Source organism: Gavia stellata, chromosome 11 (assembly GCF_030936135.1).
Source record: "Gavia stellata isolate bGavSte3 chromosome 11, bGavSte3.hap2, whole genome shotgun sequence".
NCBI lineage: Eukaryota > Metazoa > Chordata > Aves > Gaviiformes > Gaviidae > Gavia > Gavia stellata.
Window position 1 is genome coordinate 9,684,854 of NC_082604.1, and position 18,045 is coordinate 9,702,898.

General features: G+C 45.7%; 1 protein-coding gene across 3 annotated transcripts in view; it reads right to left on the reverse strand.

Moving 5' to 3' along the window:
- Positions 1-10,735, reverse strand: part of EPHA4 (EPH receptor A4) — a 101,658-nt gene extending 90,923 nt beyond the window's left edge. For 2 of the 3 annotated variants that reach the window (XM_059822408.1, XM_059822409.1), the window contains exon 1: positions 4,515-5,175. In XM_059822408.1, the coding sequence (XP_059678391.1) occupies positions 4,515-5,160 (646 nt within the window). In that variant the 5' untranslated portion in view covers positions 5,161-5,175. Of the gene's footprint in view, positions 1-4,514; positions 5,179-9,593; positions 9,662-10,644 lie in introns of those variants that run through there. The other variant, XM_059822407.1, reaches the window with a different exon arrangement.
- Between the last annotated feature and the right edge of the window lie 7,310 nt (positions 10,736-18,045).

Sequence of the window (18,045 nt, forward strand, 5' to 3'; positions counted from 1 at the left end):
TCCGAGGAGGCCAGGGAGGAGGAAAGCATTACAGAGCCTGCAGTGGCGTTTAAATGGAGGTTTTGAAATGCACCAGGTGGCACAAAATTCACAGAGGGAGCAACCCTTGGAAGATCTATTGAGCTACATGAGAACATAACATAACCAAATCACTCCTTCAGCAGAGCAGAAAAATCAACTAAATTTGGTTCAGACAGACTGTTCCAGTATCGCTCCCATGCCCCTCCTGGTAGCTTCCGTCTTCTCAGCTCCTTTTAAAAGGTAACATGTTGAGTCTGTGCATTTTTTTTTCCCCTGCCAAAAATAATCAACCTGAAAAAAATCTTTCTGAAATCTCAAATCTGTGCAGTCTTAGTCACCCTTCTGATTACCCTTTTGTGCAGCCAGACTGTTCATCAGTGTTACTCTGACAAAAAAGTTGTCTATGACTAAAATGGGAAAGTACACACAAATTATTTCACTTTCCCGCCCCTACAAAACCCACCATCCAAAAAATCTTATCACAGAAAAAAATATAATTAGACTGTACCCTTCTGATGTAAACTGAACTGCTGCTCTCAATGATCACAGCCACTCTTCAAAGCCTCGGAGATAAAAAGAATCTTATCATTCAAATTATTACTTCTTAGGGATGCTCTTATCAAAGTTTGAAGGAAAATTCTAAAAACAGCAGTGATATGAAACCAGGACTGAGCCATATTTTAAATGACACTGGATTTTCTGCCAATTGGCCAATTCACAACTCAAAAAAGCAAGTGTAGATGAAGACAAAGCTGTTGGCTCTCATAACCTTTACAGTATCACAGTAAAAATCTCAACTGTCTCACATATTTATACTATGTGGCAGGTCTAAAATTGAGATTTGTAATTTCACAGCATCAAAATCATCACAGATGGCTACAGTCTATTACTTCTTTAATCTGTCTTTTCTCCTTTCCTGCTTGTTTCCCCCCCTCCTCCGAGTTAAAAAGATATGCATTTTATCATAAGGAAATCCTAACTAAATCCAAACCACATTATATTATTGTGTAACAAAAAAATTTACATAACAATGATGCATACAAGCAAAGCTTAAAATTACTTTCTGTCTCAATTTTGCCCTAAAGCACTAATTACCTTAGCCTTGAGATACATCACTAGCTAGGACAGTTTCATGTTCCATCAACAATATCCCACACTAATGCTCTCCTAAATGGACAGCCATTAATGCTAAAAGTTTAGAGAAGTATAAATAATAAGGAAATTAAAAAAACCAGCAAGTTAGGTTTGGGGTTTGTTGTTTTTTTTTTTTTTTTTTTTAGTTTCAAGTTCACAGCTACAAATTCACCTGTAAGAAAAGAATCATTGCTCACCTAATATTTCTACTGATCAGGACCAATTTTGTGGAACCACTCCTGTGACACACCTGTGAAGCTTTCCAAATAAATACAGATTAAATACTTGGCTCCTTTCCCTTTCTGCCCTGGGTTTTTGCAGATACATACATACACACAGAGACACACATATATATGGATGTTCAGCAAGACAATTATCATTAATAAAGTCAGCTGGGAAAAAAAAATAGCAGTCAGAGGAAGGACAGTTTTTTGTCATCATATTTCAACACCTCCATACTACGGACACAATTTTTTTTTTTTAAATCCTGTTCAAGGTCAGAGAGTCATTAACTCCCACTACAGGAACCACATCAGATGTGAAGGGGCTTCCCATTACACCTCCCACACACACATCAGAAATTAAGCAAAAGCAGCTCAAGGAAAAAATGTATTACTTAAAAATCAGAAGGTTGAGCAAACTTGAAGCAGCTTTTAGGGCAACCCAAGCACCAGCTGGTCCATCCCAGCACTGTGCGGCAGCGGGCAGGTCCCAGGAGAGGCCAGGGAGCTCCGACGTCTCCCATGGATCTCCCAACAAGTGCAAAGCCCCGATCCACTGGCCTAAACTATTTCTGCCCACCGAGCTTTTGTCAAACATTTAAGATCTTAATCAATCCTAACTCTGACCCTAGAATCACAGGGAAAGATGGATGAGGAAACGGGCAACCTCTGACCTTTCCTTGTATTTGTCCTGCCACAGTCAACCTATAGAGAAAACAATTGAGGAGGAACCTGCTCACCAGCTCCACTCCCAGCCCAGCACCCTTTTACAGCCTTTCCCAAACTCAAAGTCTCTTCCCCCGCCCCAAATCCTCTGTACCAAAACCACAGGAATCCTCCTCACTTCATCCCCCTTCTCCCCCTCCAAAAACCTGCCGGAGCAGAACATTTGCTGAACTATGAAGTTAAGCGGGTATGAAAAGGGGAAGCCTCATTCAGCAGTGTCAAAGGCCAAACTGTTTTAACGGCCTCGCTGGAAACCAGAGAGCAAGCTGCATAGTTCTGGTAAACTTCATAAACTGGTGAAGAGGAGCTTCAAGGTAAACTGTTCTGGCTGGAGACTGGCAAATGTGAGAAAAGGAAACCACAAATAACCACTGATGAAATGGGTTTAGCACTTTCAAATTACATGCTGGCTCGAATCCTCTCAAAATGACTAGTACAGGCCAACTTCACTTCGGAGAGCCCGAGACAGAACATTTCTATCTCCTTTGTAAATATATGGCATCGCCTGACCTTCCTTTTACTTCGGAAACAGAGAATCGGGTTTCCTGAGCCCAAGCTTCCCCGGGTGCAGCTGAGAGCTGGTAGGTAAGCTGACATTCATCCCCAAGATCTAGTCCAACACCACAAAAACAAATAAAAAAAAAAGCATCCCACTATCACCACTGCCCACCAGCAAAACCTTAAGAGATTTCCCTCGAACAACACAGGATTTGTTAGGCAATTAGCTCATCATGTCTGGGCCACTGACACCGAAAAATGGTAGATCTGTGTCCATCAGAGTGACCCAGTACTGACCTAACAGGCCTTTAGAAGAAGGCGGAATAGTCTCTGTGTAATAAACCAAGATGGTTCCCCCCCCCACATTCACTTCCTCCTGTCATAACCCAGGCTGTAACGGTGTCAAAAAGCTTTGCCCAGAAGTTATCGATGTATTAGAAATTAACAGCATCTCCCCAGACACCAATGGCTCTCCCCAGCAGCACCCAGTCAGTACCACAGCTGCAGGTTAGCCTGTTGAACAATACACAGGTTTTCAAGTTTCCATCTCACAGGATTCCAAAAACAAACCACAGAGTAATTTACCCCAGACAGGATGCCTTCTCATCGTGTCCCTCAGCTTTCAGTTCTCTCTACAGCCCATGGTAATTTTGTTGCCCATGCGGCACACTTAAGCTTTTTCCATATAGCAAAACCACTGTTAATTAAGGCCAAAGTTTAAGCTTTGGCAGGAAAGAAGTGCTAAGTATAATTTCAATGCATAATAATGAGCTTCATATTGACTGCAAATTATCATTTAAAAGAAATCAAGCAGGAGATTCAAAAGACACTGTTCTCTTAAGAGTCTAGCACAAAAGCAGTCAGTTACTCGCTCTGCTATCTTGTTCTCAGTCTCAAGATGAAAAAAAATGACCTAGTAAAAAACACACCAAGAAGACGTGAAGCAAAGTCATCGGCTCCAAAGAACCTTTTCCAAAAACATGGGTCCAAATCCACTAAGGAGTTGAGCACCTTCAATTCAGCACCCAGCAAAATTAAGACCACTGACCTGTGCAAGAATCCATTCAAGTTTGATCTTAACTTACGCTTACACAAGCAAGAGTTTAGAAGCTGATGCTAAAGATATTTTAAACTCCCTTCTCTCATTCCCTAACCTTTTACAACTTCTTTTTCCAGAAAGGGGAGGTGAAGAGAACATAGTAGGGTTTGAGGTTTTTTTCTTTTTAGGATAATCTGTCTTTTATACAAACTTTAATCCCTAATTCTGCAGCACACAGGATGGGGAGGGTGCGGTGGAGACTTCTAGCATTTCTAAGAGTATCCTAGCACCTCTATTATTAAGCCAACAATAGAGACCCTCTGAGAAATGAAAATATTTAACAAAGGCAGCAGTGTCAAATATCAAAGGGTTATTTAGTGCTAAAAATTTGCAACAAGTAAAACACCAAAGACTTCCCCTTCGCAAAGAGGGAAAGTAATCCAGCTAAAACTCCTGTTCCCCACCTCCCCGACTGGTTCTTACCCCACCGCATTATCCAGAGGAGACACTGCCAGAATTTCCTGTGCTTAACAAAGTTCACTTCAGCTAAAACTTGTAAGATTTGTCTCTTTAAACAATGGTAGCTCGACTGCACTGTTTTGCAATCATTCACATTTTGGTGACTATCATGAGCCAATTCAAATTTAGGCGCCTGCTGGAAAATGTGTTTTACCTTCTGCCTACTATGGCAGTATCATTTGTTTTGCATTATAGCCTTGCCACCTGGAGCTGTTGGACCTCTTCATTAAACCCCTCTGTCCCACTGCATCCCACAGGGGCTGCTAATTACTGGCTTTACTCCATTTACTCTCATCTCCAATTCAATTACGCATTCAACTAAGCCCTAATGAAGAGTGCAATACAGCTCATCCTACCTTGGCATTCACCATTACGTTCTTCATAGCCAGCATTGCACAGACAGTTGCCAATGGGCACCAGCCATTCACCATCTGCCCCACAGTACATTTTTGGCACATCCTTCTCTTCCGAGTTGTTGACACAGGAGCCGCGAACTTCCACCAGAGAGGATGTATCAGCCCCAGTAATGGTGTCTGGAAACTGTGCCAGGTTTCGAACTGTCAGCGGGCACTTCTTATAGAAGACACGAACAGACACCAAAGCAATGCAGGCACCAACGTCCTGAAAAGCCAAGTAAAACCCTTTCTTGCTGAGTGGTCCCACATCCCGTATCTCTGTATTCAGCTTCATGATCCTGTCACCAATGTCCACCTGGGTGAAGCTCTCATCAGCAGCAATGGTGTCAATCTTGGCAAACTGGCTCTCTCGAATAAAACGCTCCTTATCATTGTTTGATTCATAGTAATAGAGGTTGAAAGTCTCTTTGCAAGTTCCCATGACACCTGGCAGGCTGTTGCAGTCTCTTAGCGTGAACTTGATTTCGATATATACCCTTTGAGCCCCCTCACGGGGAATCCAATCAGTTCGTAACCAATTATTCTGACTGGGCTCCATCACATTGCAGACTTGATAGGTGCGGATCGGAGTGTTCTTCTCATCCATAATGCTTACTTCCTCCCACTGCAAAGAGGGAAAGGGGAAGAAAAATGCATCAGTATTAAAAAGAACTACAGAGTTTAACAGCAAACATAATCTGCACTTCCACAACTAATGTGGACATGGCATTTTTTCCATTACAGGAAAACAAACCAAAAAAACCCCAGCAGACCAAGCCATAGCCAGGACCTCAACTACTTGGGCATTAAAAGAAGAATCTGTTCAGGAAAAACAAGCTCCAGATCAAGTAACACCTCAAGGAGCATGTGTTTTAAAGGCCCTCTGAAACAACCCAAGAATAATCCATCGACTGACTATGTTTATTTGCACTACAGTTCAGCCCACAGGACCCTGCCAAGATCAGGGCTACATGCAGCACTTTACAAACTCATAGTACATCACTGACACTATGGCGTTTCCCCTGGAGCAGACAAGGCAGGAAACGCATGGACCCCACTTTGTACGTGGGAATATCAAACAGTGAGATCGCATGACTTAGTTGCACAAAAAGCACGGGGCAGAGACAGAGCAACAGCCACGTTTCTGGCATCACTACCGCATATTTTACACTCTTACACCGCCCCTTATTATTTCTCTAAGCTGCCAACTGCTTTCCTGGGCTAGCAATATCCCAGTCACACTCAGCAAATAGTCTTTACTTTGGAGCTGGGCAGAAATAGCTACCTACAGCGAACTGGGCCCTTGACTTGGGTGGCACTTAGAGATGGAAGGACAGGTAAGGAGACAACATCAGTCTACCAGCAACATTGCCATAACTCTGCTATCCAAACAAAGTTTCTTATTAGTGGGAAGGTGGGAAAAGAAGGAATGTTACACATCTTGTCCTAAAGGAAATGTCAGGAAATAGCTAAATTCATACACTCTAAAACCCAAAAAGGTTAGCAGAGAGGGTAAGTGCTGAAAGAACCCAGTAGAAGCACGCTTCAAAACTCTTACACCCCTCAAATCAAGTTCAGGCATCTTCAGAAGTGCCAAACTAACAGGCAACATAATTATGAAACAACAACAATACATGCAGTCCAAGGAAAGTATGGAAAGAAGAGATCTGGCCCTAATTCAGTAGTTCACCGTGGTGAACTTATAAAAGGAAAGCATGCATAACCAACAGTTTAAAAAAAAAAAAGTTTTAAGGATTATCATAGAAGAAAGTTTATCAAGTGCTTTCCTGGCAGGGAGAGAGGGGGAAGTAGGGACATTAGGGGGAGATATCTTTCTAGCAAAAGCCCCATAGCACTTCAGTATCAGAAAAATCCTTCTTAAAAAAAAATAATATATTAGATAACGATATGCTGTCTGGGTTTGCAGGCGATACAATGAAGCATATAAAATCATCCTTACAAAACTCTAGTAACTTTAAGGAGACTTCCCAGAAGTGCTTTTCAGAACTACTGAAGCCGTGGCTTTGATAAACAGAAGCCTTCTTAACATTAAGGGGCTTCTTGTATAATATCCTGCATTCTTCTCACAAGGATTGCTCTTATGCAAGTGATTTTTACTTAAAAAGATTCCAGCTTAGCTGAATCCGTTTATAGAATGACAGTAGTTAGCACCATGAGTCACTAGGAACAGAAATAATAGTATTTTATTTGTTGCCTAGAGATAACTGCAAATTAAAATGAAGGGGGGGGAAATCAATACTCAGCATGTCACTCCTTTTCACAAAAAAGGAAAAAATACATCTTAAAAAGTCATCTGCCAATGTGAAGTGTAACATGGTGTTAGGTAATAAGACAGAGTTGTTTAATTTACAGCTGCCACAGAGCTAGTTCACTGTTACAATATTGTCTTTATGATCCATCACTTTCCATCCAGTTTATCTTCAGACTGTCTACGCTACCTATATTGCGTGTGGTACAAGAGAAAGGAAGAAGCAGAGGGAAATAATACTTGTTGATGGGATTTCCTTTAGTACATTTGTGCAATGGAGGATGCTGCTAGAGGATTCAATAAAGAGACCACTGAGGTCAACACACAGACTGCAACTAAATTCAGCAAGTTTCAGATCAGGTTCTCAACATGTCCCTGTCTCCTGACAGGCAGGCAAATATATAGAGCTGGGTTTCTTATTTCACAAGCACATGTACACAAAACAAACCTAAGTGTGTCTTACTGCCAGAGCTGAAAATAACTACAGCCCCAAGTTTTCAGCCACTGTAAATGAATTGCAACTCTAAGTATGTGGTCAAAGCTGTAACTTTTTGCTTTCAAGCTGAAATTAACTTTTATAATTCAGTTCTTCCCATGGTTTGATGATGCAGAGTAAAACATTCTGGGGACAAAACCTGCTTTTCAACTGTGAAATGCAAGAGTAAATCATTAATTACATTTATAATGCAATTCATTAATTCCTCCAGGGCCACTATATGTTTGATTACTGCTAGTCACTGCTAAATGACTATGTTTATCTCCAGCCCTTCTTATCCCCACAACCCTCACACCTCAGGAACTGCATGGTATAGATCTGTGTGGTATAGATCTAGAAAAATATATTTTGTAATAGACAATAAGGTGCACACAGTTAAAGAAAAACTAGCACCAAAGGACAGAATCTTCCCAGGAAGATAAAGGAGGAGTTCATTTCTGCTTCTTGAAATAAATCTGTAGCATATGAAGTTAAAATAAGTGCTTTCCAAGCACTGTATCTCAGGGACAGACCATGTACTTTTAAATGTTTCACTACTGGCTTAAAAATAGAACACATATTTGTAGGTTTAGTGAAACGAGTCACATCCACAATAAGAGCACACATTTTCTTCTCAAGCTTGCATGGCACTTTCACAGAAAACGGGGGAAAAGGGGGAATCCAACAGCCATTAATAATACACAGCTGTCCTCTGACCACCAATTCTACTACCAGCTTACTGAAACTTGTATTTTAGGTCCTATTTTAATATACAGCATAGATATCCCTTGGACAGCCATATAAGAGACCCTGTCTCATTAACTGACCTTTCCGTGGTACAGGATTAACAAGGAAGCCCGACTCTCACCGAGGCAGAGCTGTACCTTTCCACGCTGTCAGAAGATGAGGGCAATTGCCCGCAATCAGCAGCCAGTGTGCAGCACCGGCGCTGCCAGAGGCCTGCCAATCACTTCCCCGCTCTTTGAAAAACCCAGAGTTTTTGGGGACAGCACAGTGCGCTCAGGCAGAGCACCAGCCAGGCCTGTAGTCAAGTTCACCCAGAACAACAATGGGGGAGCAAAACAGTCCCCCATTCTCCCATGTTATGGTTATACAGAGCTTATGCATAATGCATCACCAACCTACGCAACCTCGGATTCCTTCCACTCACTGCTGTTTCCTTAGCTCTGCTTCTTCTATTTACAAGTGGGAACGCACACAAAAAAAGTAAATTTGCGGGTTTCCTGAAGAATCCAGTGCTTTGTTGTGCACAGGTCCTGATCTTTCAGCACTTTTATTTTTCAATCACTTTGACTTAGTTACTTCTGCTTAAGCATACTAAGCTGCTTTACTCATTTAATATTAAAAGGATTTGAGGTGGGGTTTATTATATTAATGTTTAGTGTGCATTGCTGGCATTTTTCTTAAATTGTTCATGTCAAGAAAGAAAAAGCCTTTCTAATTACTTATTAAAAAATAATCCCAGGAGCTCCCATGAAGTACAATCTCCACCAGCTCCCACCAACTCCGAAGTCCAGCATTCTCGGGAGTTTCCCACAGAGGCACCAGGCACCCTGCAGGATGGTGCACAGATGAGGGAGCAGCAAGGTGCCTATCCACTAACATAAAGCTAAATCAGTAGAGATACCTTGCCCGCAGCTCACCAAGCAAAGGAGCTCTAAGCTCCAGCAATGGATGTGTGACGACATTCACATCACCATCGGGCAATCTTCTCTTACAATTATCTCTTCTTTGAAAAGTACATAAAAAGAAGCTCCAGAGAACGACCATTGAGCACTGCTTCAGTTTATCTGTTTAGAGGCCAAAACATAGGATGTTTACACCTTGAAATAGGACAACTGTCCCATCGTGCCAAAAGGTCTATCTTGTATATTGATCCCTACTCCTTCATCCAGAAATAGAACAGCAATTGCCCTGAACATCTCCCAGCCGAGACAGCCCATAGATATAATAATTACAGGCAAGAATGCCAGTTCAGTCGCCAGATCACATTTCTTGTTGGTATTTCAGTTTTAAATAGGCATCTAAGCCCGTGCCTCAACCAATCTCCTAGTTCTGAAACCTCTTTTCTGCCCTTTTGGTTTCCACTTCTTCCATGACAGAACTATCCAAAGGGAGTATAGAGTTTCTCCCACAAAGAGCAATTCACTTGGTAAGCCAGGGAAGAAATCTGACCTCCTCACCACAATCAACAATAACCGAGGCATTAGGACTCTCTGAAAGTTACTAATCATCCCCTTTTCCCTTTTGATCAGATAGCGGTTCAAAAACTTACCCCTCCTTCCAGGGGACTTGCTATCCACCCCAGTTCTCCCTGAACTGATCTGGAATCCAGCAAGGTAACTGCAGAAAAGTACAAATAAAACAGATTAAATTCCAGCTGCCAAAAGGCAATATTAAAATAAATCGTTTACCTGAGCGTTTCCATATGTGCAGAGCACGACCGCATCCACCTTCAGCTTGAAATGAAGCCTTATCTCCGACTGCGCCAATACCTTAAATAATCTGAAACCGGTTCAGATCTGAGGAATGGCCCGTTCGTTCCCCCGCGCCTTAAAGCCGCTGGCGGAGCGAACAGGGCACTCCCCCGGCACGGCCGGCGGGGAGCACAGCAGAGCGCTCCCACCTCAGCGGGAGAGGCGGTGGCGGGCCGGCCGGCCGGGAAACGGCGCGCTCCCGCCGCACGGCGCTGGGTACGCCGCCTTCGCCGCCGTCCGGTTCAGGCGCAACCGCTCGCCAGCGGTGAGTGGGAAATCGTTACTTATCGGGACCTCACGCAGGTCCCGGCCGGGAGCGGGGCCGGGCGCCGAGAGACCTCGCGGGTGGCTCCCCGGCGGGGCCGGCGCCCCCCGCCCGCCCGGCTGCCCCGCGGGACGGCCGCGGGCTTCCCCCGCGGCGCCGCCGCCGCACCGTCCCGCAGGACGGGCTGCGGCGCGCCCCAAGGAACGGCGCGGAGCCGCCGAGAGCTCCCGGGAGAACCGGTTTCATGAGCCGCCCTCCCGGCCCGGGGCCGCCCCGGCGCCGATCGCGGGAGCGCTGCACCCCCTCGGGCCGGCCCGGCCGGGGGGACCGGCGGCGGCGCGGGGGGACGCGCGGGGAAGGCGGGGGCCGCTCCGCCCCGCGACACCTGTGCCGCCGCCCCGGGCGGCCCCCCGGAGCGCCGCTCGGGCGGGTCAGCGGCCGCCGGACGCCCAGTCACCGGCTGGGGCAGCGCGGCCCCGACGGCGAGGGGGCAGGCGGTGAGGGGGCCCTCGCCCCTCGCCCGCCCGGGGGGCACCGAACTTCCCCCCCCGGCGCCCGGCCGCGGGACGCGCGCGGCGCCTCACCTTCGTTGGCGGGGTAGACCCGGGAGCCGGTGACGGCCCCGCAGACGCCGACGAGGAGCGGGAGGAGGGCGCAGAACGGGACCCCGGCCATGCCGCCGCCGCTCCGGCCGCTCTATCCCAGTGGAATAACTGCCTACATGGGGCGCGCGGCAGGCGATAGACATTGCCAAGGGGGCGGGGCGCCGCCTGCCCATCAGATCCCGCCACCAATCGCCGCTCGCCCCGCGCCGCCCGCCCCACCCCGGCCCGCCCCCGCCGGCGCGGAGCAGGGAGCGGGGAGCGGGGCGGGGGGTGAGCGGAGCGGGGCGGGCAGCGGGGCGTGAGGGGCGCGTTGCCCCGACCTAGCAGAGCGTAGCGAGCGGCCGCGGTGCCGCCGGGAGAAGGGCGCTCCGCGGGGGTCTTTAACATTAACAGTGTCCGAACACAAAAAAATGACAGAAAAAGGAACAAAAAAAAAGAAAAAAGTTAAGAGCAGCCCTCACGCTCTCCCCCGTTGCTGCGGAGCGGCGGGAGGTGCCGCAAGCGCGCCGCGCAGACGGACCTTCCCCCCGCCGAGCCCGGGGCGGCCCCGGCTCCCGGGAGCCTCCCGCCGCCCCGCCCCGACGCGGCGCCACCGTTGAGCAACAGCGCCACCTGGCGGCGGCGGCGCGGCCGGCGCGCCCCTCGGTGCCCGGTGCCCCGGGGGGTGGGAGGGCGCTGGGCTCGGCGGGCGGCGGCGGCCACCGCCGGGAAACGGTTTTCCCAGCAAGGTCGGGGGAGAAGCGGGCAGCTCAGGCGGACCCGCAGCAAGTCCCGGCGGAGCCTTCCCGGCCACAGCGGCGGAGGACGAGGCCCCCGTTTAGCGCGAGCATACAAATCGTTCATGCTTTTATGCACAAGGGCAGCAGCCGGGGCGGGGGGCTTAGGGAAAAGCCAGGGTTCGGAGAGACTCCCTCGGACGCCGAGACCCACAAGGACGCTCACGCGTGCGATGCTCCACCATTTCACCCCTGTCCCACACCTGTGTAGGGGATACGCCCGTACGAAGACCCCCAGGATTCAAAGCAGCTGTGCATCACATAACACCTGTGCTGGCTGACGTCTGTAAGGCAGAGCAGAGGATATTCATTTTAGCAAGAAGTATGTAGCTACATCTCCGCTTTGCTTTGAACACTTTGACCATGAGACTTCTTCTTTTAAACTCCCTAAACGCGTATTTACCCTAAGTGCACAGTTTTGGGAAGTCCTCGGCGCGTCAGGCAGTGTCAGCGCGGTAAACAGCGTTCCTTCAGCAGCCCCTACTTACACAGCTGCCCCGCGGCCTGTCTGGCGGCGGCCCCCTCCCGAAGGGGGAGGGAACCGGGGGGGACCGAGCCCCGGCGGGGCAGGCTGCAGCCGCCCCTGCCTCCCGAAGCCCTGCCTGACCGCGGCTTGCGGGCTCCGCTCCGGCACTACCGCCATCGGCAGCGCTGCCAGCAGCAGCCTGCGCTGCTTTTGCCTCGAAAAGCTTCACAAACGGGCACCAAAACCACCCTTAGTTTTCACCTGGGGCACTCGGCGGTGGCGCTGGCTCAGTTTCTCCCCAGACGAGCCGGGCGGTCATAAGCGCCTTCACCTGTGGGTGCACCCCCCGCTGCCGGCGCGCGGGCCGGCGGCGCCCTCGGCCGGGGACAAAACCCTGCCGGAGGGAGGCCGGGAGCGCCGCCTGCGCCCGGGCAGCCGCAGCACCGCCGGCCCGGCGCCCCCCCGGTAAGGCGGACCTGCCCCGCAGGCGGGGAGGGCTCCCCCCGCCCCGCGCGGGACACCCGTCCGTCCCGCCGCATCCCAGCGCCCCGGCTTCGGGGGGTGGCACCCAGACTCCGGGGGTTTTTCTTCTGCCTGGCGTAAACCAAACTATTGCCACGTTAACTTTAGTTGAAGCACGGAACCCCTCTAGGAGCTCGATTAGGTGGAAGAGTATTTTCAATAGATCTTCAAGTTTGACTAACGCTTTTGTGCAACAGGACACACGCCTGTCGTCAGTCAGCTCTTTTCTCTTTAAATCACTCTACTTTCTCCCAAATTCAAATATCTGTAAAACATAACACTTACAAACACACTCTTACTAGTACTTTTTTGCTTCAAAATGTAGAGTCTCTTTCACCTGTTTTAATTTTAGGTCAAGATCGAGGTAGGATGCATTTTTTGGTTCTTAAAACAGCTTTAAGAAGGTTTTTTAACACAGTATTTACAATGAGGTTTCGATAGTCTGAAGCTCAGCTTGTTTTCCTGTGCCTTGAACATTTATTTTGGAGCACCCACTGGCAGAACCTTAAAGATAACTCTGCAAGGATAGCTGGTGTATTTTTCTCTTTCTGTAGAAAATAAATCTTTTAAGCGGCTGCCTGGATAATGGGGGTTAGACAACAGTGCAGCACAGTCAATGCAACTGTTAAAACTTGTACTTCCTGACTTTAATTATCTACAAGAATTCTTGGCCTAATGAGGAGGAAGAAAAGGATTAGTTCCTTTTTTATATTATTTACACAAAAATATAGTCAGTCCTCAATTAAAGCAATCTGAGTGTTCTTGTTTTCACATCTTTGATGCATCTGACAGATCTACTATAAGTCAGGATAAACTTTATGGGAATGGTGGAACATCAAAACATCTTCTTTTTTAACTGAAGTTATTTTTGTTCCAATGCCAGAAAAGCCAGTTGTCATTAAAAAATACTTTGAAACCTTAAAAATATTTCTATTATATTAATACAAATTTAATTTGTAAAAAAAATTTCACATAAAATAAACACAGACAATGTAAAAAGGGCCCGCAAATGTCATAAACTAAAATGTTCGCAATTCTACCAAATCCACTACATTTTGGCTCCAAGAAAAGGGTTTTTTTAAGAAGCCTTGCCAAAATAATCACAATTTCCTTACTTTGTGTCATTTCAACGGATTATAAAAGCCCAGCTTGGTTTTAACAGACGTCATCGATACTTGGACTAAATTCTGTTCTCAGCTTCAGCAAGTAACTCCACCTTACAACAAAGTACCTGACATCAAAATTTATTCCTTAAAATTTTGTTACAGCAGTTGGATCTGTTACATTTTTCTTAACTGCCTATTAACTGCACAGCCTGCGCTGCTGCCAGCCTGCCAGCTTACATTATTGTAACTCACTATCAGGAGTGATTCAGCTTTGATGGGAACTAATCGGGTTTGCACCATAATCAAGTTTACACCGTTTAAACGGTCAATTTAATGCAGCTCGAAAAAGCACAGCCAGCGCCTCTGATATTTGTCTCAGGTCTTTTGTCTCAGCTCCTTAGTGAAACTATATTCACTTGCAGCACACACTGTAATAATTATGACAGCGTATTAAACGTTTGCTCCTGTCTGCTTCATAGAGGTCAGCCCCAGCTGAATTGTTTAGGGAACTGTTTATAGGACTTGCATGGTATAGACAAACAGGCACGTGAACACACAAACACGGAGCTTTTGAGAAACTGTAAATCATCTTGACAGGTAAGGACTGAAAGATTGTTTTATTTCCTATTCATTCACAATTTGTTTTCCTCTTATTTTAAAACACCAAGGGAATATATTAGGATACAAATAGTTGGGCATTGGCACATGTGGTTTGTCTTGGATGTATTTCTGTAGTTAATATCATTTCTTATAGAGCATTCTGAATAGATATTCAGTGTCTCTCACATACACATACGCTTACATACATGCAGTTGTTTTACATTTTGCCCAATGACAAACACAACATTCGTAGGTTAAATACATTACAGACTCAGAAAGGGCTGTGATTTTGGATGAACATTATATTCTATTTTTACTTTATCTTTTCATTCTCCATTTTTCTATGTCCACCTAGTCGTGCCCGTCCATCTCCCCAGAAGCTTTTTGCTGTCAGTCAAGTGACAACCTCAGTAGGAAGCTCTATGTGTTCATGGGCCTCCTGAGGCTCAGCACTACATTTAGATGGGGGGGAAAAAAAAAAAAAAAGAGGAAAAAGAAGAAAGGGATGGGGAGGAGGAAGCACAAGCTCTTCCTTTAGTATGCAATTCCACAGCCTGCAGGAAAAAAATCACCCGGCTCCTCTGAAAAGCCTTTTCCCACAAAAATGCAATCCCAGTTACTCCACTCCCACGCAACTTTCACACTACTCGGCTATTTGCAAAGGAGGGTAAAATAATCCCAGGAAGTTTAACACAGACACAGAGTCTCATTGTCAAAGGGAATAATGCCCCAAAGGCGCACCTTTATCAGGCTTGGCACCAGAGAGTAACTGCCGGCTCCTTCCCAGTACAAGTGCTCATATGTGCCTAGCCTTTCCCTCCCTGGATTTAATGATTCTTAATGGACCTGTGAGTATTAAACATTTGCCGATAAATTACTTGACAAAATTTATTGTTAGCTATTTGAGAATAACAGCTTTTTATTTGATATGAGTAAGATTTCATTCCTCAGGTCATGTTTACATTAGCTGAAGTTGCAGTCTGTAGTACAAAAAGCGGTAACAGGAGAACACCTACGTGAAGGTAATATGCATTTCTATAAACATCAAGCAGGCAGAATGATTTTGTTTCAGCTGGGATTAGCAGCAGTTTTGCTGCTGACCTCAATAAGAAAAGGATCAGGTTTATAGCTCATTTGCAGATCCACTCTGCAAAAAAGTGAGCTTTAGGCACTGCAGTTTATTTACAATTCCTTTTCCTAATCGTTATCATCATCACGAGAGTTTCCTATTTATTACTGCCTTGATGCTGATTACAGGACCTGCGACAGCATCTTTATTCGGACTAGGCACATGTGGCGACTTGACAATGTACAGACAGGCAGATGCATGGATTTTTTGCCTTTTCTAACCAACAGTGCTAAGGAAAACTAGATAATCGTAAGTGAAATGTAACAGGATTTTAAAGACAACTGAAGTAGTGCCTTTTATTGTATTGCTCCTGACAACACAACTCAAGTCTCATAGTTAGTCTAAAATTTATAATATGCCATTATCAAGTCCCTGGAAGGAAATCTTTTCACCAAAACTATTTACAAAGCCAGGAGTGTTTACAATGCAGTTTATGCTCCCTAAAATAAACAAACATTAAAGGGCACCGGCAAAAGGTAAAATCTGAAAAGCAGTACAGACGGAGCAAAGAAAAGAGAAATAAATACACCAGGACATCAAACCAGGTACTACCTACCGCTTTTCACCTAACAAGCGGATCAAACATAATAAATACGAGTGCCCACCTCTGCAACACAGGTGTCAGCCAGCTTATTGTGGCTCTCCCCCTCGTTAAGACCAGGGGGCAAGCAGCAACCTGCAGGTTTCTTCCTGTGCAAGTGTGACCAATAAACCACTGCAAATAACTGTATAAGGCTGCAGGTTGTTTGCAGTGCTAGCACAGATGCTTGGCAACCCGGAGAGGAATGTGCCTGCCTCTGTTAGCTGTGGAGGTTAACAGACACCTTAATTATTGCAAACTGCTTTCGAATATCGCTGGCTTTGTACTGCCAGTCCTTCACAGCTGTGCTTCTTACTCATTCACGATCATTCGGGAGTAGCGTCAGCTTCCAGAAAATAAAAGTTCCTGGGATGAAGACGTAGGACTGGCGTGCGCTGGCCTTGTGCGCGCTGGCAAGCGGCGGCCGTGGGAGGATTGCTGCTGGCGGCGGCCAGGGCCCCCAGCCAGAGGGGAGGCTGCCCAGGCAGGCTCCTCTGAGCGCTCCTTGCAGCCGCTGCGAAAGAGCGTGCTCGATTAATAATGAAACAAATGTAAGTGAAATAGCCTCTGCCAAAAATTGTGGGGAATCTGTTTGTAGCAATTTCAGAGGAGCCTTAGTCGAATTTGAAGGGGAAAGCTGAAGTCTAAGCACAGAGAATTGCAAACTACATCCAGATTTCTTTAAAAGCACACACCCATTTTTCTGCAGTGGGAAAAAATATTTAGTCAGACAGACTTAGTTTTCCTCTTTCAAGAACAGGGTCACAGTTTAAGATTTCTGAACGAGATTCTAGCCTGTACGAAGGTAAAGTTGAATTTTAGTAGCAGCTTAGCTACTAAGCTTTAATAGGTAGGCAGAATTGGGCCCTTCATGTGAAACAGAATAAATCTAAAATTAATATACATGAAAAAAAATGTTTCCCAGATTTGTTTTCATATTGGAATTTTAGGTTTTCTGCCATAATTTACCGCAGGTATTATTAAAAAAAAAAAAAAAAGATACAGGATTACTTTTATTGCACCACTAAAAGTTCCATATAAATAAAGATCATTTTTGTGCAAAGTCTCTGAATTATCTTTTTGGTAACATAAGCAAAAAAACAGTGTCAGAGCTCTAATTCATTTTTACTGTGTGTTCAGAGACAGCGATCTTTTCAGAGATTATTTATGCAATGATGGTACCAATCAAACTGCACCAGAGACAGGTTCCCTACAGAGCACTGAAGATTTCTGGCACTTCTAATAGAGTGTAAATCCTAATGAACTCAGATTAAACCATCCTATCTGAGATAGTCCACCCTTTATTAGTATGAACAAAACGTTTGCAACCATACAGAAGAAAACTGTGTTTAAGGTAAGAAACAAAACCAACACCTCCTTCTTTTTTGGTTTGTGCTATTTTTTTAATAGTAGGGCAGAAGACTCTTTGTCTTTCTTTAGAAAGAAATATGAAATTCTTGCTTTTTGTTCTAAACAGTGGAAAGCATTTGTGCATTTTTTGTGTGCACACAGGCATGACTGATGCATTCCCCGGACAGCAGAAAGGTTAAGATTCGGAATTTACATCTGGGAGAAGGGCTCTGCTCTGAGTTCTACACAGACTTTCTTAGGGACCTTAGACAGCCACCACAGCAAAACCTTTGAAGTTGGATGTAGGTGATTACCTCAAACGCCCACCTTAAAACAGTGATGCTAAATAAATATCAAGCTGGAGAGATCTGTAGGCATCCAGTGCCTGTTGCTCCATTCTTGCAAAGAATATGGAGATGCACAGTTTCACTTGGTAACATCTATAAGGTAGCGTGGGACTTGTGGTCTATAGGTTGGCCAGCCTTTAAGTAATAATGATGAGTTTACCTCAGAATCTGAAGCATTGCCTGTGTTTCTCTGTCCTGATTTCAGAGCAGCTGTAGATACCAAAGAATTGTTGTTTATTATCTAAGAAATTATTTGTCCTGTTTTAGGAGAACCACTAACTGGGGAAAGTGAGTATATGCATATGCATGTGTTCTAGCTCAGTATTTGCACTGATTTTATAGGAGAATATTGCAAATTCTGGATTAACTTTATATAAGCAAAATAGTAGGCACAGAAATGAAAACCTGCAAGAAGGACAATGGGAAAAAACCCATGCCTTGCTTTTATGTCAGAAAAGTGGCAGCCTTTATTTTCCTCAGTACTGTCACTGATCTTGGAAGAGT